The sequence below is a fragment of the Bufo bufo genome, chromosome 4 (genome assembly GCF_905171765.1).
Source record: "Bufo bufo chromosome 4, aBufBuf1.1, whole genome shotgun sequence".
Taxonomy (NCBI): Eukaryota; Metazoa; Chordata; class Amphibia; order Anura; family Bufonidae; genus Bufo; species Bufo bufo.
This window is the reverse complement of record NC_053392.1, coordinates 264,667,520-264,691,681: the sequence shown is the minus strand read 5'-3', so window position 1 is coordinate 264,691,681 and position 24,162 is coordinate 264,667,520. Positions and strand designations below refer to the sequence as shown.

Below are 24,162 nucleotides of genomic sequence, written 5' to 3'. Positions count from 1 at the left end.
AGTCATAGCGGTACGGCTACACGGTGACGCTGGTCACATGACAGCTGTCGCGGCCAAGATTGCAGAGGCATTGCAGTGTAGCGGTGATCCTGTAGAAATGAATGAGACTGCAGTGGTGGTTGAGCGTGTGCTGCGTCTGCAGCTCCTGAATCGCATTTTTTCGACTCAGGGGTTGCAGTGGCGGCACATTTGCGACCCCATTCATTTTGTATGGGATCACCGCTGCACTGCGAAGCCTCTTCAATCTTGGCATGCGACCAGTGTCGCCAAGTAGCCGTACCCTAAGCTCATGCTTGTTTGATTGAAAGGAAGTCCCCTTTAACACACTTTATAGCCATTTACATGTCTTTTAAAAATATTGTCCTGTGTTTCGCTGCTTGTTAAATTCTTATCCAACAGAGAAAACATGACAGTACTTTAATGTCTTCCCCATGAAATACAGTGTAACAAATGTGTGCCATGACATGTCACAATAACACAAGAGTCACAGGGTGCTGGGGTCCCTCCCTGAAGGTGGTGCCATGGGTGGCTGAGGTGGAGTCTGTTTTAAGGTTCAATGTGCCCACACTTTGGTCTCTTCTCAATGTGAAAGGAAAGGCTTTAGGGAGCTCTCTGGCGACAGGTGCAGTCAGGTGGCAGAGTGTGTGGTGGTGCCAGTGTGACCAGTGAACCCTGCCTGCAGCAAGATCACAGCTAGAGACCACATCTGACCTAAAAGGGTAAGCAGCACTGAAGCTTTTATTCCCCTTTTTTTGTGCCTATTTTACCTTTTTTTGTGGCTGGCTTATGGAACCATTTCTCCTAACACACCAAGCAAGTATTCGGAAGCACAAGAATCCCCGTACAATATCACACTCTTTGGTAACATTTCAGTATGTGTACTATGTGGGCACTGACTACCAATTATTGTACTATGAGGGATGCAAACATTGATACTAATAAGAGGAAACCAAATGTTTGATAAAGGGCACCTTCCAAGTATTCACAAGTCCAGTAACATGTAGACTGTCTTAGACTGATCTGGGACCACTTCTTATTCACTTTACCTGTCTGACATTGAAAACCTAACTGTTATGCCGAGAGGTAAGAACTGTGTTCTGCAGAGTTAGGTTTTGTCACATCTTTATACCGTGATCTATATTCATTGACATCTAATTTAGTGGATAATTGAAAAGGTTCTGCTCAGAGATTTTATGTTTACATCTGTAATTGGCTATATTTGGTTAGTTAGAGGATCCTCTGCTTTTCTTCTGAGTAAACAGCATGACATCTATTATCTATCCATTTCATATCTATCTATCTATCTATCTATTTCCCATCTATCTATTATCTATTCATTTCATATCTGTCTATCTTCTATCTATTTTCCATCTATCTATTATCTATCTATCTATCTATCTATCTATCTCCTATCTATCTATCTGTCTATCTATCTCTATTTCATATCTATTTATTTCATATATATCTATCTATCTATCTATCTATCTTCTATCTATCTATCTATCTATCTATCTATGTATCCATTATCTATCTATCTCATATCTATTATCTATTCATTTCATATCTATGTATCTATCTATCTATCTATCTATTATCTATCTATCTATTATCTATCTATCTATTATCTATCTATTTTCCATCTATCTATCTATCTATTTCATATCTATCTATTTCATATCTATCTATCTATCTATCTCATATCTATCTATTTAGCTATGTATCCATTATCTATCTATCATCTATTTCACATCTATCTATGTACTTTATGTCTAAAACATTCATACGACCACTAGAACTCTTGGGCACCCCCTGGAATGTGTGCCTGTTGAGAAGACTTGAGCTGTGACCTATCTTTGGATGTGCTCTATCTGGGCCCTCTATGCTGCTATTTCTGGAACTGACGCTGATCTCCTGTAACAGATGCAGCTGGTGGAATGTGAAGTAGGGGGGTGAAGTGCAGTTTTGGGAGGTTAGGAAGGATAGCAGGTAGCAGCTGATCCACAGATTTGGCATGGCAGTAACACAACTAGGCCTTTCATGCTCTTACTTCTTAAAGGCAATACACCCAAATACTCTTCCAAGTAGTAGCGTCTACATCTACACTCCATTTTTCCGTATTATGTACAGTATGTGTTAGGATACGGCCACACAGTCAGATTTCTGTATGCAGTTTTAGAAGCCAAAACCAGGAGTGAATTCAAATAAGAGGAGAAATCATATGTGTCCTTTATACTTTCTATCCTTTTCTATCCACTCTGATTTCAGATTCCAAAACTGCATGCAGAAACCTGACTGAGTGGCTGTACCCTTATAGTGGACGCTCTGTCATGGTTAGTTTTCCACATTTTTTAATAATATAAAGCCTACTGCTCCTGGCCTAGTTAGAAGGATTTTTTGTTACAAAAGTCATGTTCAGTAATAGTTAACATGTAAAATCAGTTGATTATGATTTTATAGCAACAATTGAATTTAGAGAGAAATTAAGGGGCAAAATATTCCAGGGAGGTTTGTTTGACATCGGATACTTTCCCTTCTGGGACAGCTGACAGCCGGGCCGGGTCGTGGGACGGCATAGACCTAAACATATGCCTCGTTACACAGTTTAAAGAACACATCAACATAACACATTACAGAGGTGATTTTACAGTATATTGAAATTCAGCACGAGGCACAGACTGGTTACATCAGGTAGACACCATGATCTGCACCTTGTCCTGCAACTACTTCAAAAAAGCAACTCCATGTAGTATTATTCTTTTATATTTACTAGAACACTACTTAGATTGTACACTCAGAATTACAGATAAATAGACTGATTTGTGGAATCATGTCAGATACTGTCCATGCCCTTTTCATTATTCTTTTTAAACCCTTAGTGACCAGTCTTAAAGGGTTATTCCAGCTTTTATGTCTATTTTCAATTTGGCCACTAGAGCACTGATCTTAAAGTCAAAAAAAGTCAGTCACCTGTTCCCCACTACATTCCAGTGCCCAGTCTGGCTCCTTTTAGTCCCTGACCTGTAAACTTCCAGACAGCTAATCACAATTCATCTATTTATCTGTATACTTTGTCTCAAATATTCATACAATTTTCAATTTGGCCAGTGAAGCGCTAATCCTACAGTCAAAAAGCCAGTCTCCTGTTCCCCACTGGACCATTTCAGCTCCGAGTGTCTAGTCTGTCCCGTTCCAGTCCCTGACCTGTAAACTTCTGGACAGGGTCACATGCACTTCTGTGGCAAATCTCAAAGTGGTATGTCACTCCTGGGTCACGTACCACTTAGGGACACATCACCATTGAGGCAAATATCATCTATCATTTGATCCATCTATTTATCTGTCTACTGTCTCAAATATTCATACAACATTTTTCAATTTGGCCAGTAGAGCACTGATCCTAAAGTTAAAAAGTCAGTCACCTGTTTTCTACTCTACCAATCCAGCACCGAGTGCCCAGTGTGGCTCCTTCTTCTCCCCAACCTTTAAACAGTCAATGGCCTCAGTGGTGACGTGTCCCAAAGTGGCATGTCACTAGTGGTTGAGGATACATCACCGTTGAGGCAGGTGATTGGCCTCAGCACCACACGTGTCCCTGCCCAGATGTGTACAGGCCGGAGACCAGACCCTTGGTGCTGGGATGAACCAGCGGGAGAAAATGAGTGACTTTTTTACTTTTGGATGAGCACTGTACTGGCCAAACTGGATACTGACCATAAGCTAGTGTAATCCTTTAATGATCAAGCATTTTTTTGGTTTTCATCCAAGAGTCATATTTTTTTTATTTTCCATAGAAATAACCGTATAAAGTTTTTTTTTATTTGTAGGGCACAATACAATTCTGAAATGTTTTTTTTTGGGGATTTCTTTTCACAACATTCACCGTGTGGTATAAATAGGAAGTCAACAGTATTCTCTGGGTCGATAACAAGTACGGTCAGATAACAAGTACACCCAGATTTATGTGTGTTTTTTCTCTTGATCGAGTTAAAAAAAATTCAGCAGAGTAGTTTGTATTGGCATCATTTTGGGGTGCATACGATTTTGAGTTTTTGGCAAACCCCCCTACACGGCCAGACCTGTAAAGATGACTTACCTGCTTCCCGGCACTGGTTCCTCACTTCTTCTCCTCCAGGCCTGCGTTGATCCTCTGGGCTCCCTCAATATGAACATCGGTTTGACATTGCCACAGCAGTGACCGGCTCCCCTTACATTATAACAAATCACATGATGCAAGGGGATCCGGTCTCCATCGCAGCCAGTGATTGGCTGTGGCGATGTCAAACCAGATGTTGCCATCGAAGGGGCCCAATGGAACAACACAGGCCTAGAGGAGAAGGAGCAGGGAGCCAGCGCCGGGAAGCTACTAAGTCATCTGTCTTTTTCAGGTCTAGTCAAGTGGGGGGCCCAACCCCCTTCCCCCCCATTCTTTCACATCCTCTTTAAGAACAGCAATTTTGGTATGATCATTTTGTAGTTCGGGGACTTGGATTTGCGAGCACTTAATGCACTGCACCATATATAATGTAGTGTATTATGGCTGTACCTAGTATTCTGACAGGCCTCCTGTAACGAATCTCCTGGCACCCAAACTGGGTACCTCCGTTGACGGATGCTCCTAGTGCTTCCCGAGGACTCCAAGCACTCCACTTGATACTGTAACCACTGCCGACCACACGAACCACTGCAGCTTGGTTGGGATCTTGTCGTCTTCTACCCACCCTGGACCTACGACAAGGTTTCCAGGTTCCAGTGGGTGACCCTCTTTTCTTTCAGAGAGCGATGCGGGAACAAGAACAGCTCTTACAAGAGCTAGGGATTATACTCTGGAAAGTATAATGATTATTAGCAATCCCCAGAGTGTAGTTCTATAATCCCCCAAACATGAGCCCAGACTTCATAAAGGGTAGAACAGGACACTTTAATGAGGCTACATGCCAGCCTTTTATGCAGGTCTTCCAGCAAGGGACACTCCCCATGGGGACCTTGTGGAAGACTGAGACAGTTTTTACATAAACCAATCAGATGCAGTTACGGGCAGAAAACACACACATGTGATACAATTAATCAACACAGTGGGATAACGTAATCACTCACAGGCAGACAACAACCACCTGTGATACAATTAACCAACACAATGGGATAACGTAATCACTCACAGGCAGAAACCAACCATTTTTCCCTTTGTAGAATAATGAGCCGGAGGGGAAGGGGGCAATGTTTTGGGTCCATAGTCCATAGGAAGGAGGCTAGCCCTCAGGCCTCTCCAGCAGCCCCAGTGACGGTTCAGTCCGTCACACCCGTTATTAGCTTCTACCTCTGGCAAGGCCTAATAGACTTCCGTACATGCCAGACTTTGAGGCCATTGCTAGATATTTGACTGCCGTGAAAAACTCATTGCCACACGAAGATCACATTGGAGGGTTGGAGATGGGGTGAGAGATGGAACCTCCTCCCACTGAAACCCTAGCTGTTAGATCAGGAACATAGCTGTCAGTAGACTAGAAAACCATTCTGGGCTCATGATGCAGTGACATAAAAAATCATATTAGCTGTTTAATTTTCTATTGGTAGTCACTAAGGGCTTAAAGTGTTTACTCTTGACTCTGTTCACACATAGACCATGGCTTCTGTTTATGACTGAAGCTTTAGCGCTGTGATTTATGTTTTCTGATGAATTTAGACAGACTTTGTTGGACCTTATTGACGTTAATGGTAATCATCAGGGTTCTAGCAGAAGAGTGCCATATTCTTGTTGTTAAAAAATACTGTAAAGGCCTACAGAACCTATGGTAACATAATTTATAAGGCAGAAAAAAGACATATGCCCATCCAGTGCAGCCTGTTACCCTACAAAGTTGATCCAAAGGAAGGCACATGTTCTAAGAAAAAAAAAACTTCCCGACTCCAATCTGAAAATCAGAATAATTCCCTGGATCATTGACCCTTCTCCAGAAATCTAATAACTATAACCTGTCATATTATTACACTCCAGAAATACATTCAGGCCCTTGAACTCTTTCAGTGAATGCACCATCACCACCGCCTCAGGCAGACCCATAAAGGAGCCTTCCAACTCAAATGTGAGCAGACTGTTAACTTGATAAGTTTTGACCTGGAATATAAACCTTACAGTAACATTGAATGCTTGCCAGGTGTCCTTTAAGAAGCCATATAAAGATAATTGTTAGTGGTATGCCGGAAAAAGATAACCCATAATCTTTATGTATATACTGATAAATCAACCAGTTCAGATACTTGCAAATCTGCTCCATAGGTCCAAACAGTTAGCATGCATGCTTCAAAATGTCCTGGGCTGTTAGTGGTAAAGACTAGACTCATACAATATACTATAACCCCTTAGTCAAGGTACAGTAATACCGTATGGGTCTGTACAAGGGAATTACAGTATATAATTACATGAATCATTTTCCATCATGACAAAAATCTGTGATCTTGTCAGATCAGGGACAGTTCTCCTGTTTGTTGCATAATGACAGAATCTGTCCAAGAAAGGTTTAAAGGGGTTGTCTCATCATGAACAATGAGGACAAAGCCGGCTCCCCATACAAGTGCAATGGAGCATACCGCGCATGCATGACCCCCGCTCCCATTCATTTCTATGAGGCCGACGGAAATAGCCGAGCCAGCTATTTTCGACGGCCCATAGAAAATGAATGGAGGGCGGCTGCACATGCGCAGTGCGCCCTCCTTCACTTTCGAGGCTCTGTTCTTGATATAGGTGCGGGTCCCAGCAGTGGGACCCGCACCTATAAGACAATGGGGGCATATTCTAGCGATATGCCCCCATTGTCCATGATGAGTCAACCCCTTTAATAATGTAAGACTTAGTAGACACTAGGGCAGTGGTGCTCAACCTGCGGCCCTCCAGCTGTTGCAAAACTACGACTCCCAGCATGCCTGGACAGCTTACAGCTATCAGCCTACAGCAGGGCATGGTGGGAGTTGTAGTTTTACAGCAGCTGGAGGGCCGCAGGTTGAGCATCCCTGCACTAGGGATTTGATTTGATCAATCTATCATGATCTGTTTGGTAACTGATCCTAATGGTCCCTGACTGATCCCACTGACTTAGGGCTTGTTCACATCTGTGTTGGAGGCTTCGCTCGGGGCCTCTGACATAGATTCCATAAAAAAGACAGGACAAAAAGACCTGCATGCATGTAAAAAGAAAACAGGATCCCGAACAGAAACTAAATGGACTTCAATAGAGACTGTTCTGCGGTGTTCGGGTCAGTTATTCTTCTCTTCTAACAGAGCAGATATATATAGGGTGATGTCAACTCACCCTTAGAATGACTTTACAGAATAGAATGATGCAGTATGCTATGGTATACTGTAATAGAGCAACGGAAACCTAAGTGCTCTGTACTACTGCTTCCTGCTCTGCAGCTAAAAAGGACCTGTCACCCCTCTGCCATGTCTGTTTTATTAAATACTTGTATTCCCAACAAAATAACAATTCTGAGGCAACTTTTCTCATAACACCATTGCACTGCATTGTGCAATTCCTCTATTATTACTCCTAGAATCTCATAATACTGCCTTATGCATTTCCTCTATTATTACTTCTAGAACCTTCTGAATATATTGACATTTAAATTTCCCATTCCCTTGTCAGAGGGATGTATCCCTGCACAGACAGCACACATTGGACAGTGGTCAGTTTATCTACTAATTTGCTGGAGGAATAACAGAGAAACAGCACAATTCCGCGTTCTGAGAAAAGATGCTCCAGTTATTTCATGGGGAATAAAGTATTTAGTAAAAGTTTGAAGTGGTGAAAGACATATCTTTCATTCGTAGAGGTTCAATTCAGCAGGCTCACGTTAGCACAACACAATTTGATGAGAACTTGGAGAGCTAGTAACAACGTCAGTCTATCAGCGTGGATCACCTAATGAAAGGTTCATTCCGCTCTGGTCCTGCACCCTGGGTTTCATGCCTCCCTAGCTTGTCTACTTCTATCCAGGAAAGGGCATGATCACATGTGCCACTGAAGCCAATGACTGGCTTCAGCTTTGACATGTCCCCAAGTAACATGTCACTCAGCAGTGACATTCGGCTTGGGGACACATCGCTGCTGAAGCCAGTCATTCCTTAGCAACACACGTGACCATGTCTATGCCTGGCTGGAAGTAAAAAAACTGACAGAACAGGAATGGATGATAACGGAATGGGACCCAGGGTGCAGGATTGGAGCGGCAGGGAGCAGGTAAACATGAGTCTTTCATTAGGTGATGGTCCACGTCAGTGGCCATACCTAAATACTTATTCATTCCTGGAAAACCCCTTTTAAGGCCATGATCACATATCTGAGCTGCCAAAATACGGCAAGGTTGTGCAAGCCTGTTTCAAGATTATAAGAGGACCGAGCACTTCTCCTGATATGTCTTTTAGTACCTGCATCCCCCATGTAATAACAAATCTGGAGCATCTATTCTTATAGCTGGATATTGTGCCTATATGAAGTTTATGAATGAATTGCCAGCAGTCTGCAATAAAGGTCTGTCTGGGTGTTACCAGTTGGGGGGTGTCCCTGCACAAGTCTGACACTAGCAGCACTATGCTCCAGACTTCTTATTCCACAAGGAATGCAAATACTGTCGACATGTCAGGAGATGACAGCAGGATGCCTGACCTGTTGTTTTTTTGTTGCCATTGACTTCTATTCTGTAAAACAGCGGTCCCCAACCGCCGGGCCGCGGCCCAGGACCGGGCCCTGGAAGATGGTTTGCCGGGCCGCGGCGATCAGGGCAGTCTTTAACGCTGTACTAATGAAGCGCTTCCATTATGGAAGCGCTTCATTAGTACAGAAGGAGCAGGAAGCAGTGAAGGATCTGTACTCACTGCCTCCTGGTCCACGGCTCGGCTATCGGCTGTGCAGGGCTGCGCACAGAGTGAGGTCACTCCGTGACCTCACACTGTGCGCCGCTATACACAGCCGACAGCAGGCTGAAGAGTATCGCGATGGTGACCAGGAGCAGGAGAGGTAAGTGTTTTTGTTTTTTTTATTTGCACTGGGGGCTGACCTGGGGGACATGGGGCTGACATGAGGGGCAGACATGAGAGGCTGATATGAGGGGCTGACATGGGGGGCATATGGCTGACATTGGGGGGCTTATGGCTGACATTGGGGGCTTATGGCTGACATTGGGGGCTGATAGATGGCTAAAGGTTTGGGGGTTGATCTGAGCCATTGGGGGTCTGATCTGAGGTCTGATTAACATTGCTGGTCTGACCTGAGGTGTAATGAAAAATATTTTTTTCTTATTGTTCTCCTCTAAAACCTAGGTGCATCTTATAGGGCGAAAAATACGGTACAGTGCAGCAGAGACCAGTGCAGCAGAGACCAGTGCAGCAGAGACCAGTGCAGCAGAGACCAGTGCAGCAGGGACCAGTGCAGCAGGGACCAGTGCAGCAGAGACCAGTGCAGCAGGGACCAGTGCAAATGAGACCAGTGCAGCAGAGACCAGTGCAGCAGGGACCAGTGCAGCAGAGACCAGTGCAGCAGAGACCAGTGCAGCAGGGACCAGTGCAGCAGAGACCAGTGCAGCAGAGACCAGTGCAGCAGGGACCAGTGCAGCAGGGACCAGTGCAGCAGAGACCAGTGCAGCAGAGACCAGTGCAGCAGAGACCAGTGCAGCAGAGACCAGTGCAGCAGGGACCAGTGCAGCAGGGACCAGTGCAGCAGAGACCATAGTCAGTTTATATAGTCATTATATAGTGTTATATATTTTAATATGCACCTTGTGTTTTGTTATGCGCGTGAATCAGCCGCCCCCCACCGCCTAAGCCCCGCCCCAGAACAATACAATATAGTGTAAAAACTAAGATCCATCATAAAATTTGATAATTACATGATTGTAAACACGTGTAAGAACCAATGTGTCAAGAGTTAAAAACAGCTTTAGACGATAAGGGCAAATTGTGAATACTGACCAGAATGGGAACATCTCCTCAGCCTGAGCGTCTTCACAAACAAACTGCGCATGTCAGCAAAAGTGTCCGATCACATGACCACCCGACATCAGCAGGTAAAGGTCACGTGATCGGATAGGAGCAAAAACAGCACGCCTCCAAAGGTCCTTAAAATATTGAGTAACCTCACTAGAGGGTATCAAAGTAACCTGGAGACACGCACTAACATGTGACCAAACAAGAAAGTCACATGATCGACTGCTGCTGAGGCGCATTGAAGACTGTTTAAACGCTACCAAATAAAAACAAACTGTAATCTAGCAGTTAGATCGGCTTTATTGTAGTGACATGTACGGAATACACTTTCTATAAATTGAATAATATAAATGGATGGTTATCTAGTGATTCACTCCATTAATATAACTAGTACAAATGAAAACAAGTGACTAAATAAGTATATACCAAAAAGTTGCTAGGGACAATAAGAATAGCGAAGAGTGGGCATGGAGTAATAGTATAAGGATTAGTCGGTGCCGCGTCAACGGCATCAACATCTCCTCTTATTGCTGACGACAACATCCAACCCTCGTCAGAGAGTATGGACATAAATGTCGTCTGCAATAATACGTAAGGAGTATATAATAAAATAAGATAAAGAAATAAAAAAATAAACAAGGCAGGGAGAAGACATCCATTAATCAGTAGACACCACACTTTAGTATAGGGTCACCGATCAGGTTACCAAGAGGAGACCTCACTGCCTAACAGTAAGGGCGCCACAAGGAAGAATGTCCATCCCAATTAGTGCTAGAGGCCCCCACTATGTGAATAGTGAGAGGAACCTATACACACCAATAAATAAATAAATAACACCATTCCTGGAATTAGCCCAATCTTAATTTATTCACTAGTAAAAATAAAAAATGGAGTATCATAGACATACCCCCATACAATAAATATATCAGTATAACATGTCACATATATAAAGGCCAAAAATAGAACTGTAGAAGTGATCTTGACAGGCTTTGGTCACATGCTGGCCGGGTAAATCACCTGTTCCCTACTCACCAACTGTTGATAAAAACAAAAATAGAGAAAAATTTGTATAATGATAGTTTAATACATAGGAACACCAAGCTGATGAGGATAGATAAATTGTGACGGCCTCCAAGGAAGGGAAGGGAAGGAAAGGGAAGTAAAATAGGGGGGGGGGGGGGGTTTGTTAGAATCCACGGTCTATAATCAACATTTAATCCATGATATTTTAATGTATTTAATTCAGAAATCCAATGTAGTTCACGTTTTTTTAAATAATAGATTTCTATTGCCACCCCTTCGAGGGGTTGGAATGTGATCTAGTAACATGCATCATAAGACACTTTCTTTATGATCGAAATCAGTAAAGTGTTTGGAAACGGGAAGATCCATCTACTTTTTTGGGATGGTGTATCTATGTTGGTTACATCTAGTCTTGTAACCTATTATATGTTGGTGAAGCATTTTTAGATTTTAAGGACACCACAGTGCATAAACAGCAAAAGTAGAATCGCAAGTCAAAAAATTTCAGATTTTATACTCCTTAGAAGTGGACGGATGTACAAAAGAATCCCCTTTATGTATCTACCGACAGTTGACACATTTACAACAGGGGAAGCAAGCCATTTCTTGTTGCCATAGGAAGCTTTATATATTCTTTTTTTGGGAACCCACATCAGTATGTACAAATTTGTCCCTCAAGTTATTAGGTCTCCTGTATGATAATAAAGGGGGAAGTTTAAAGTCCTCAATATTCATATGCCCACTCCTCAGAACAGGGCAATGTTTCATAATTATTTCCCTGATGCGATGACTATCCTCAGTGAATGTGGTAACTAGTGGGATCCTGTGAGAAGTCGGCTTTTTACGTTTTTTATCCAATAATTTGGCTCTTTCACAAGCACGGATGGTAGCCAAATGTGAGTCTAGGATAGTGTTTGAAAAACCTCTAGTTTGAAAAGCTTTTTTCATATTATTTAATGTATTATCCAACTGTTGTTCCTCACTCACTATCCGCCTAGTCCGTAAAAACTGGCTTAAGGGAAGCGATTTGACCATAGCGCGGGGATGGGCACTATTAAACCTAAGAAGTGTATTCTTCTATCAGCAGGTTTAACATGTACATCAGTGTCAAACTGTCCCTCACGTAGCATAACCTTAATATCCAGAAAGCAAATTACTTCTCTGGAATAATTCAAGGTAAATTTAATGTCATCATTGATGGTGTTCAGAAAGGAAAAAAATGAAAGAAGTTGTTCCTCAGTACCAGTCCAAAGTAAAAATACGTCATCTATGTATCGCCACCACCTCAAGACATGCATACAGTGGGGCGACACATAGATAGACGTTTCCTCAAGATATGCGACCGCCATGTTGGCATAAATGGGGGCCACATTGCACCCCATGGCGGTCCCTTTGCGCTGTAAATAAAAATGGTCCCCAAAAAGAAAATAATTGGACGTCAATACAAGATGTAAGTGTGTCAGGACAATTTTTGTTTTTATCAACAGCTGGCGAGTGGGGAACAGGTGATTTACCCGGCCAGCATCTGACCATCCAAAGCCTGTCAAGATTACTTCTACAGTTCTATTTTTGGCCATTATATATGTGATATGTAATACTGATTTATTTATTGTATGGGGGTATGTCTATGACACTCCATTTTTTATTTTTACTAGTGAATAAATTAAGATTGGGCTAATTGCAGGAATGGTGTTATTTATTTATTTATTGGTGTGTATAGGTTCCTCTCACTATTCACATAGTGGGGGTCTCTAGCACTAATTGGGATGGACATTCTTCCTTGTGGCGCCCTTACTGTTAGGCAGTGAGGTCTCCTCTTAGTAACCTGATCGATGACCCTATACTAAAGTGTGGTGTCTACTGATTAATGGATGTCTTCTCCCTGCCTTTTGCAGACGACATTTATGTCCATACTCTCTGACGAGGGTTGGACATTGTCGTCAGCAATGAGAGGAGATGTTGATAGCGTTGACGTGGCACCCACTAATCCTTATACTATTACTCCATGCCCACTCTTCGCTATTCTTATTGTCATTTGTACTAGTTATATTAATGGAGTGAATCACTAGATAACCATCCATTTATATTATTCAATTTATACCAAGTGTATGTCACTACAATAAAGCCGATCTAACTGCTACATTACAGTTTGTTTTTATTTGGTAGCGTTTAAACAGTCTTCAATGCGCCTCAGCAGCAGTCGATCATGTGACTTTCTTGTTTGGTCACATGTTAGTGAGTGTCTCCAGGTTACTTTGATACCCTCTGGTGAGGTTACTCGATATTTCAAGGACCTTTGGAGGCGTGCTGTTTTTGCTCCTATCCGATCACATGACCTTTACCTGCTGATGTCGGGTGGTCATGTGATCGGACACTTTTGCTGACATGCGCAGTTTGTTTGTGAAGACGCTCAGGCTGAGGAGATGTTCCCATTCTGGTAAGTATTCACAATTTGCCCTTATCGTCTAAAGCTGTTTTTAACTCTTGACACATGGGTTCTTACACGTGTTTACAATCATGTAATTATCACATTTTATGATGCATCTTAGTTTTTACACTATATTATGATATGCGACCACTGTGCTTTCATATATATATGATTCCATCATGTTGTAATGCACTAATATCTAGACTTTGTATCTTCACTGATGTAATTTTTACACTGTTATTTACATTGTTTATATTAATTACTTTTATTGATCAATTATCTTGTGGGTGTATATATATACAGTACCTGGATTTGAGCACCGTTTTGTATTACTATTGCTAGAGAAAGATCCCACTGAGCGGATTGAAACGTTGCTGTATCTCTGGTGAATAAAACTCAAGTTTTTTTTGGATGTGCTGTGGAATTTAATATTTTAGATAGATATATGAGTTAGATAGATATATGAGTTAGATAGATACATGAGTTAGATAGACAGATAGATAGATAGATAGATTAATATCATAGTCTCCACAGTTTTTACTTACAAATAAAAGTGGTACATCATGGATTCGAGATATGATTTGTTCTTTCTCATCAATACTGTATTGTAGCTGTATTGTTAATTACCCATGAAATATGTTGGGATCACTGCTTTAAGAATTAGGACATTAAAAAGTAGTCAGCAAGTTTATGCTCTCCACTAAATGTTCACATAACTCTGATGGCAGTCATGCTAGAAACATCAGGTTAAAAGTCAAATGATAAAGTTCTGTACTACAGTGGCCATATTGACTTATTACCAAGTGGCAACAATGGAAGTGGAGATTTATACCCTTTCACTCTTGAGAAATGTTCTTATAGGCATAGTGCAAGAGGCAGCAGTGACCATACAGGAAAGGGCTTCTAGTCTGGTTCTGTTCATTTCTACTGAATGTAGAATATATAGATGTTTTAAGGTCATGCTGTTGATATATATGCTGACCTCATAGCACAGCTATGGGTTATAAGTGGATTGTATGTGCCTTGTACATTCTCTGCTGTGACATATAAATGGTAATGTTATATGGCAATGGACAGCTGGGGTTTAGCATGTTCCACCTCCTGCTGAAGCTGCAGTCAGTAGAGACATTCAGAGGAAGTGTAATTGGAAAATATTACTTTATTTCATACCTGCTGCTGCAGTGTGTCAGATCTACAGGGGGCTTAGGGTACTTTCACACTAGCGTTAAAGTTTTCCGGCATTGAGTTCCGTCACAGGGGCTCAATACCGGAAAACAATGCTTCAATTTTATCCTCATACAATCTGAATGGAAAGCATTCCGTTCAGGATGCATCAGGATGTCTTCAGTTCAGTCTGTTTGCCTTTTCAGGACGGAGATAATACCGCAGCATGCTACAGTTTTATCTCCACCCAAAATTACGGAACACTTGCCATAATGCCAGATCCGGCATTAATTTTCATTGAAATGTATTAATGCCGGACCTGGTACCAAGTGTCCTGGAAAACCAGATCCGATTTACCGGTCTGCGCATGCGCAGACCTTTAAAAATGCAAAAAAAAAAAATACCGGATCTGGTTTTCCGGATGACACTGGAGAGACAGATCCGGTATTTCAAGACAGATCCACATATAGGGATATTCCTGAGCATTACATGTGCCCTGTTGTGCTTGCTCACCTCTCCACAAATAACATTTATTTATTTTTTTCAGCTAAATTAGAACATGATAACATATTCGAGCAGATCGATTCTATCAAATCTATTTGTCTCATTAGCAACAATTTTTCCCTTGTGAGGGACTGTCCCCGCAGGTGACGAGGCACCCACCTGCTTAATTTACAGGGCTGAACATTTTGCCCGCCCTGGCATATGAGAGGGGCTGTCCCCACAGTTGAAGAAGTGCCCACTTCCCACTTGATTGACAGAGCAGGACATTTCACCCAGCCCTGAATATCTCGTGCCTGCACCGCTGCTCTCAGTGGTGGTGAGAGGGCATAGGCTCTGCTTCTGCTACTGGAGGAGTGACTGCACATGCACGGCTACATCCCCACTTCGCTGCTCTGGAAGCGGAAGCTGAGCCTCTGCTCCAACATCGGACAACTTGGAGCAGTGGTGCAGGCGCAACATATGCCAGGAGCAGCAGGGTGCCTCATCACCTGTGGGGACAGCCCTCGCAGATGAGACAAATCAATTCGTCCCTGTGAGATATTCCTTTCACATTCAGATAGTTGCTTCATGAGAAAAAAAAACTGCAAATGTTAATGTGGGGAATATCTGCTTGGGACCCTACTCTAGTACTTAAATTGTATTGTCTCATGCTATGCTGCATTCAGCACTGGAAGTTGAGCTACCTTGTATATGCTATGGTCCCCTACAGTAGTGGGAAGGGGTGGCACAATCAGCTGATCAGGGGGCTTCCATTAATAAGACTGTGAGTGATCAGTCAAGTACAGTGTGTATGCTTTTTTGTGGGATCACTGTATTGTACAGTTAAAAAAAATATAGCTTGCCTATTATATTCTATGGACATGTTTGGTGTATCCATCAGGAGCATTTCCCAATGTATACCCCAAATGTATGAAAAAACATCTAATAAATGGTTGTTCTGTGTCCAAAAGAGCTGATCCCCTTCTATGACACCAATGTTGCCTTAATAGGGCAAATGCAGTGGCATAACTACAAATAACTGGGCCCAACAGCAAATTTTTGAATGGGCTACCCCCAAGCAACTTTTTCGCAACCCCCACTCCTGTGGCTAGTAAAACTCGTTCTCTCAGACGAGGCCCGGTAGCCACTCCGTCCCTTTCCTACAGTGTCTCAGTATATGTACAGTACAGACCAAAAGTTTGGACACACCTTCTCATTCAAAGAGTTTTCTTTATTTTCATGACTATGAAGGCATCAAAACTATGAATTAACACATGTGGAATTATATACATAACAAACAAGTGTGAAACAACTGAAAATATGTCATATTCTAGGTTCTTCAAAGTAGCCACCTTTTGCTTTAATTACTGCTTTGCACACTCTTGGCATTCTCTTGATGAGCTTCAAGAGGTAGTCCCCTGAAATGGTCTTCCAACTGTCTTGAAGGAGGTCCCAGAGATGCTTAGCACTTGTTGGCCCTTTTGCCTTCACTCTGCGGTCCAGCTCACCCCAAACCACCTCGATTGGGTTCAGGTCCGGTGACTGTGGAGGCCAGGTCATCTGGCGCAGCACCCCATCACTCTCCTTCATGGTCAAATAGCCCTTACTTTCAATGTTTTCCCAATTTTTAGGCTGACTGACTGACCTTCATTTCTTAATGTAATGATGGCCACTCGTTTTTCTTTACTTAGCTGATTTTTTCTTTCCATTATACAAATTCTAACAGTCTATTCAGTAGGACTATCAGCTGTGTATCCACCTGACTTCTCCTCAACGCAACTGATGGTCCGAACCCCATTTATAAGGCAATAAATCCCACTTATTAAACCTGACAGGGCACACCTGTTAAGTGAAAACCACTTCAGGGGACTACCTCTTGAAGCTCATCAAGAGAATGCCAAGAGTGTGCAAAGCAGTAATCAAAGCAAAAGGTGGCTACTTTGAAGAACCTAGAATATTACATATTTTCAGATGTTTCACACTTGTTTGTTATGTATATAATTCCACATGTGTTAATTCATAGTTTTGATGCCTTCAGTGTGAATCTACAATTTTCATAGTCATGAAAATAAAGAAAACTCTTTGAATGAGAAGGTGTGTCCAAACTTTTGGTCTCTACTGTATGTCATTCTATAATACTGTTGAGGGGGCCCTGACAATAAAATCTTTTAGTTCTCCTCCTGGGTGGGCCCCTTCTGAGTTCAGGCCCCAAAGCAGCTGCTTGCCCTGCTTCTCCTATAGCTATGCCCCTGGGCATATGGAAAACAGTTGTACAGATGGGACAGCCATAGACTAAACCATCATTAACTTAAATACAAAGGGACAGACCAACTATTGTTTTACACTAGATAGGGATCAATGTGTTAATGTAGAATTGCTTTCAATGTATGATTACAAAGGATTTTGGCCCAAAATGTAAACATCAGCCATATTAGTTGCCACTTTTAAATTAACTTCTCAGAAATTGATGATTAACTATCATCTTGTCAGCATGTTCAATCGACAACAAAAAGACAATTTATCAAAATGCAACAGTAATTCAACAATGACAACCAACCTGACTGTACTTCCTGTTGTTAGGCTTCGTTCACATCACCGTTCAGCCTTTCCGTTCTCCTGCTCCGTTTAGGAGCAGGAGAACGGAAAGGATGGAAAAGGCACATAACTGACGCCAAACTGAGTCAAATGGAGCCCTTAGGACCCCATAGACTATAATGGGGTCTGTTATGTTTCCGCTCAGAAGATGATTTTTAAGCGGAGACAAAAGTCCTGCATGCACAACTTTTGCCCCCTCTTAAAAATCATCTTCTGAGCGGAAACATAACTGACTTCATTATAGTCTATGGGGTCCTAAGGGCTCAGTTTGACTCAGTTTGGCGTCAGTTATGTGCCCTTTCCGTCCTTTCCGTTCTCCTGCTCCTAAACGGAGCAGGAGAACGGAAAGGCTGAACGGTGATGTGAACGAAGCCTTAATTCTGCAAAATATGGTGGTGGCAGCAAAGTCCAAAAAAGTCCAAAAAAAATCAGACATCATATAGTACATGCCAATCTCTTTCTAACAAAGCTATAACCAGCCCTGTACCTCACATGGGTCCAGAGATCTCCCCATTCATTGCTCTGCTAGATTTATATGAAGCTGGCAGCTCAAGGGGAGTGTCTCTTCTGCTGTAGCTCAGGGGCGTGTCTCAGCTTTTCCTATCACAGCTCAGGAGGCAGCTGAAGAATGAAACTGAGCATGTGCGGCCATCTCAGGGAGCAGGTCAAATAAATAAGAAAGAGAACAAACTGCAGGTAGCACTATACAGAAAGATTTTAATTTTATTGAATAACTTAGTGGCTATGCTAAATTTTTTATTACATGCAATTACTAAAGTAGTCAGATCCAGGTGCTGGTTTGAAAACTGTAGAATATTTTTCATGGAACAACCCCTTTTAACCAGAAAATATCAGTTATTTCCCTTATGTATCCTTGCACATAAATTAGGGAAAGTGAAGATGATTCTGGGTGACTGCATCAGTGACATATTCACGTTTGTGTAATATTTTCCAAATGTCATAAAATCTAATCTCTCGCAAGGGCATTGAAGCACAGCCTTATTAGGTTAATTTCAAACGATCATGTCCACTGTGGAAAACACGCTCCATGTGTTAACATTAAACTCAATGGGGAAACTGTTGGTGAGTTTTGAATGTGGATATCGCAGCTGAAAATGCCAGTTTTCTGCTGCTGAATCAGTGGCATATTAGTGGCAGATTTTAGCCATGTTAACATGAAATGATGCTCCCACATAGAGCATGTTTTCCGCAGTGGACATGCTTGTCTGAAATTAGCCTTAATCTGAACTTTTGAGTGAAATATGTTTCAATTCACCTGGCTTTTGTATCCATTACCTTTGATTACAGATTTTAAATATGTGGGTCTAATGCGAATATACTGGTGGAATATTTGGAGGATGAGTTTTCTATTTTAGTGCATGAAACCAGGGCCAATTCTAGCTCTTCTGCTGCCTGAGGCAAAAATTTAAATGCACCCCCCTCCCACTAAAAAATAGTATGAAAGCCAAGTAGCCACCGAACTCCGAGACTGTCCTGCCAGATCTGGGGCGGTACAAGTACAGATAATGTTATTGATATCACCAGCAGTCCTATGTAACACCACAGGTAACACAGTGATGGCTGAGTACAGAAAATGCAGTAGTGTTTTCTGCAGTCCTATGTAAAAGCACAGATAACACTAGTGTAGATCATGTGGTAGTGTTACCTGCAGTCCTATGTAAAACCACAGATAACCCTAGTGTAGATCATGTGGTAGTGTTACCTATGTCCTCAGTGTGCCTCCCTGTGCCTCCATGGTGGTGGCACTGCCTCCTCTTCTTTCTTCTTGCCCCGCACAGAATGTCTCGATGCAGTTGCATCAAGACATAGGAACATTGTGATGGTGACACACACACACAGTGACAGACACACACAAGGACAGGCACACAGAGGGACAGACACACACAGGGACAAACACATCTGTACCCCTTTCACAGTGGTAATACTCTCTCTGTGCCCCCTTCACAGTAATGCCCATTGTGCCGCCTTCACAGTAGTAATGCCCATTGTGCCGCCTTCACAGTAGTAATGCCCACTCTATGCCCCCATAATAGTTATGCTCTCCTTGTGCCCCCTTCACATTAGCAATGCACTCTGGGTCCCTTTCACAGTAGTAATGCCCATTGTGCCCCTTCATAGTAGTAATTATCACTGTGTCCCTTCACAGTAGTAATGCCCACTCTATGCCCTCATAATAGTTATGCTCTCCTTGTGCCCCCTTCACATTAGCAATGCACTCTGGGTCCCTTTCCCAGTAGTAATGCCCATTGTGCCCCCTTCATAGTAGTAATTATCACTGTGCCCCTTCACAGTAGTAATGCCCTCTGTGCCCTTTCACAGTAGTAATGCCCATTGTGCCCCCTTCACAGTAGTAATGCCCATTGTGCCCCCTTCACAGTAGTAATGCCCATTGTGCCCTCTTCATAGTAATAATGCCTATTGTGCCCCTTCACAGTAGTAAAGCCCTCTGTGTCCCCTTTATAGTAGTAATGCCCTCTGTGCCCCCTTTATAGTAGTAATGCCCTCTGTGCGCTTTTATAGTAGTATTAGCCTCTATGGCCCCTTTATAGTAGCAATGCCCTCTGTGCCCCCTTTGTACTAACAATGCCCTCTGTGCCCCCTTTATAGTAGCTAGGCCCTCTGTGCCCCCTTTATAGTAGCAATGCCCTCTGTGGCCCCTTTATGGTAATAATGCCCTCTGTGCCCCCTGTATAGTAGTAATGCGCTCTGTGCCCTGTTTATAGTAGGAAAGCCCTCTGTGCCCCCTTTATAGAAGTAATGCCCTCTGTGCCCCTTTATAGTAGTAATGCCATCTGTGCCCCTTTATAGTAGCAATGCCCTCTGTGCCCCCCTTATGGTAACAATGCCCACTGTGCCCCCCTTATGGTAGTAATGTCCACTGTGCCCCCTTTGTAGTATTAATGCCCTCTCCTCTGTGCCCCTTTATAGTAGAAATGCCATCTGTGTCTTCTCTGTGTTAAAAAAAAACAACACAGTACCTACTCACCTTGTCCCGCTCCCGTTCCTGAAGCTCACAGTCCTCAGATCGCTCGGCAGGACTGTGCAGGTGGAGCTTATGCAAATTCCCGGGCTGCAGGCTCCTCCCACACAGGCCAGCAGCGCGATCCCTGCCTGCAGGCTGAATGGTGGAGCAGGGAGAAGTCTCCCTGCTTCTCCATTTAATGTGTCACCGGCCTGAAGGAGGGGAGGAGCTCCCTGCACTCTAGGAGGGAGGGGGTCAGAGAAATGCGCAGCTTAAAGGGAACACTGGCAGCATCCACCAGCAGTGTTTAACTGCTGTGTGGATGCCGCCCCTTCAAAAATACAGAAAACTGCCGCCTGAGGCGAGATTCTCATCTCGCCTCATGGCAGAAATGGCCCTGCATTAAACCATGTATACAAGTAATATTACACATGCAATCTCATAATAGTTGTTTTAGTGTGAATTTGAAGATTTGAGAATAATTAGGCTTACACAGGCTAAGTGATAAAAAATATTTACTAAGTGTGATGAATTATATAAAACAGAATAAATAATAATTGCCTTGCCTACACAATGAGGGAATTCTCATCACCATGCTACCCATGTAGCACATGGCCAATTCCCCATGGCAATACAAGAGAGAGATAGTGACCTATAGCATCCTACCTGGATGATTTTCTCAGTGGCGCTGAGTTCTTTGTCTTTGTGCAAAAAGGTTTATAACTCTCTGTCCCTCCTACTAAGGATGTCCAATGTGCAGTACACATGTCTAAAGAGTTAACCACTCTGGAATGTGACCTTCATAGCACAAAGGGGGTTTGTATATGTTATCTAACTATCCCTAACTCACTACATTACAAGGAATATAGAAGGTAATATGATAATTAAAGGCGGAGGAACCAATAAGTACTTATTTATGTCAAATGTCATTATTTCTTGTCAAATATTCTTACAACATAGTAGTCAAAACAGAAGATCGCAAAAATTTTGGCAAGGCTTACATTTTGTTTTTACATTTTTAGCTTAATTATAAAATTATCCAACCTACATTAAATAGAATATAATTAAGTTTTAATTTTTTTTCTTCATTTATATTTTACCTTAAATTATTAATTGTTATTAATTGTCATCTTACAGAAAGGTCTTGGCTGTGATTCCTGTATTGCAGTCATGGCACCAAAAAAGAAGAATGTCAAGAAAAGTAAATCAGATATTAATGAGATGACAATCATCGTTGAAGATGGTCCTTTGAGTAAACTCAATGGGCTTAGTGGCTTAATTGATGGAGGAAATGGCTTTAGTTACATCTCCACAGAGGTTTCTGACTCATCATATGGATCTAATCTCATGGAAGGGTTAAGCAGAATGAGACAAGACAGTTTCCTGTGTGATCTTACCATTGGTACCAAAACAAAATCATTCATGGTCCACAAGGTTGTGATGGCATCTTGCAGTGAATACTTCTACAACATTCTGAAGAAAGATCCTTCCACTCAGCAAGTTGATCTGAATGATGTATCTCCTCTAGGTCTAGCTACAGTAATAACCTATGCCTACACTGGTAAAATTACTCTGTCTTTGTACACAATCGGTAGTACTATATCTTCAGCCGTCTTCCTTCAGATAAATGCCCTTGTGAACATGTGCTGTAACTTTTTGATGCAAGAAATTAATGTTGAAAACTGCATGTATGTTGCTAATATTGCAGAAACCTATGCACTTAAAAGTACAAAAGATGCTGCACAAAAATTCATTAGAGACAACTTCATTGAGTTCTCTGAAACTGATCAGTTCCTAAAGCTTACATTTGATCAAATAAATGAACTTCTTATAGATGATGAGTTGCAGTTACCATCTGAAATTCTTGCCTTCCATATTGCAATGAAATGGTTAGATCATGATGAAAAGAGAATCAAGTATGCCTCAAGTCTTTTAGGCAATATTAGATTTGGCACGATATCAGCTCAAGACTTGGTTAACTATGTCCAATCAGTGCCAAGAATGATGCAAGATACAGAATGCCATAGGCTTCTGGTTGAAGCCATGAATTACCATCTGCTTCCATATCATCAAAACACCTTACAATCAAGAAGAACAAAAATACGTGGAGGAACGAGAGTTCTTGTAACTGTAGGTGGCCGACCAGCATTGACAGAAAAATCTCTTAGCAGGGAGATTTTGCACAGGGATCCTGAGAATGGATGGAAAAGGCTCACTGAGCTGCCAGCTAAGAGTTTTAATCAGTGCGTCACAGTGATGGATGGATTTCTCTACATTGCTGGTGGTGAAGACCAGAATGATGCCAGGAATCAAGCAAAGCATGCAGTCAGCAATTTCTGCAGGTAATTTTATATTCTAACAAGTAAAGCTAGCAAGCAGCATGTGAGAGGTTCTGATATTATGTTTTGCCCTGGAGATTGCGTGTCAGTTCTATTTCTTCTCACACTTTTTGTGGGTCTAAATACCTATCTATCCATCCGTCTATCTCTCTATCTATGCATCTATCTGTTATAACATAATTTAAATAGCACTACACTTGGATATCAATCGCATCAATTTATATTTTATGTAATTTAAATGCAGATAAGAATTGGGTTTTATTTTGTGGGGGTGGTACTGTTTTTCTGTTATATTAATTATATACATTTTTTATTCTTTTACTTATGTATTTTTAGATATGATCCACGTTTTAACGCATGGATTCACCTTGCAAACATGACTCAGAAGCGTACTCATTTTAGCTTGAATGTTTTCAACGGTCTCCTTTATGCAATTGGTGGTCGCAATTCTGAAGGTTCCCTAGCTTCACTTGAGTGTTATGTGCCTTCAACTAACCAGTGGCAGTTAAAGGCACCACTGGAGGTTGCAAGGTGCTGCCATTCCAGCTCTCTCATTGATGGTAAGCTCTTGGTCATAGGTGGATACATTAATAATGCATACTCTCGCTCTGTTTGTATGTATGACCCAAGTAATGATAGCTGGCATGATAAGGCAAGTCTGAGTACACCAAGAGGATGGCATTGCTCTGTTACACTTGGTGACAGAGTGTATGCGATGGGTGGCAGTCAACTTGGTGGCCGTGGTGAGAGAGTTGACGTCCTTCCTGTTGAATGCTTTAATCCTCACACTGGCCAGTGGAGCTATGTTGCCCCTCTGCAGAATGGAGTGAGCACTGCGGGTGCTTCCACACTACATGGCAAAATCTATTTGGTGGGCGGCTGGAATGAAGTGGAAAAGAAGTACAAGAAATGTATTCAGGCCTACAACCCTGATCTTAATGAATGGACTGATGAAGATGAATTACCAGAGGCAACAGTAGGAGTATCTTGCTGTACAATCACTATGCCAAATTTTAAAACACGGGAATCCAGAGCAAGCTCGGTTTCTTCAGTGCCTGTCAGTATATAAGTGTTTTCTACTGACAGTGATACATTAAAAGAATCCAATGCTTCTACTATAGCACATTGCTTCTCAGGCATCAGGCCAATGTAAAAAAAATTGAAAAAAAAGTTG

The 24,162-nt window shown here is 42.1% G+C and overlaps 1 protein-coding gene across 1 annotated transcript; it reads left to right on the top strand.

The window, feature by feature from the left end:
* Nucleotides 1-584: 584 nt before the first annotated feature.
* KLHL31 (kelch like family member 31) lies at nucleotides 585-24,159 on the top strand. The gene is made up of 3 exons (XM_040428568.1): nucleotides 585-719; nucleotides 21,787-22,991; nucleotides 23,325-24,159. The coding sequence occupies exons 2-3, from the start codon at nucleotides 21,820-21,822 to the stop codon at nucleotides 24,055-24,057; spliced, it is 1,905 nt and encodes a 634-aa protein (XP_040284502.1). The 5' UTR covers nucleotides 585-719; nucleotides 21,787-21,819; the 3' UTR covers nucleotides 24,058-24,159.
* The last annotated feature ends 3 nt before the right edge of the window (nucleotides 24,160-24,162 follow it).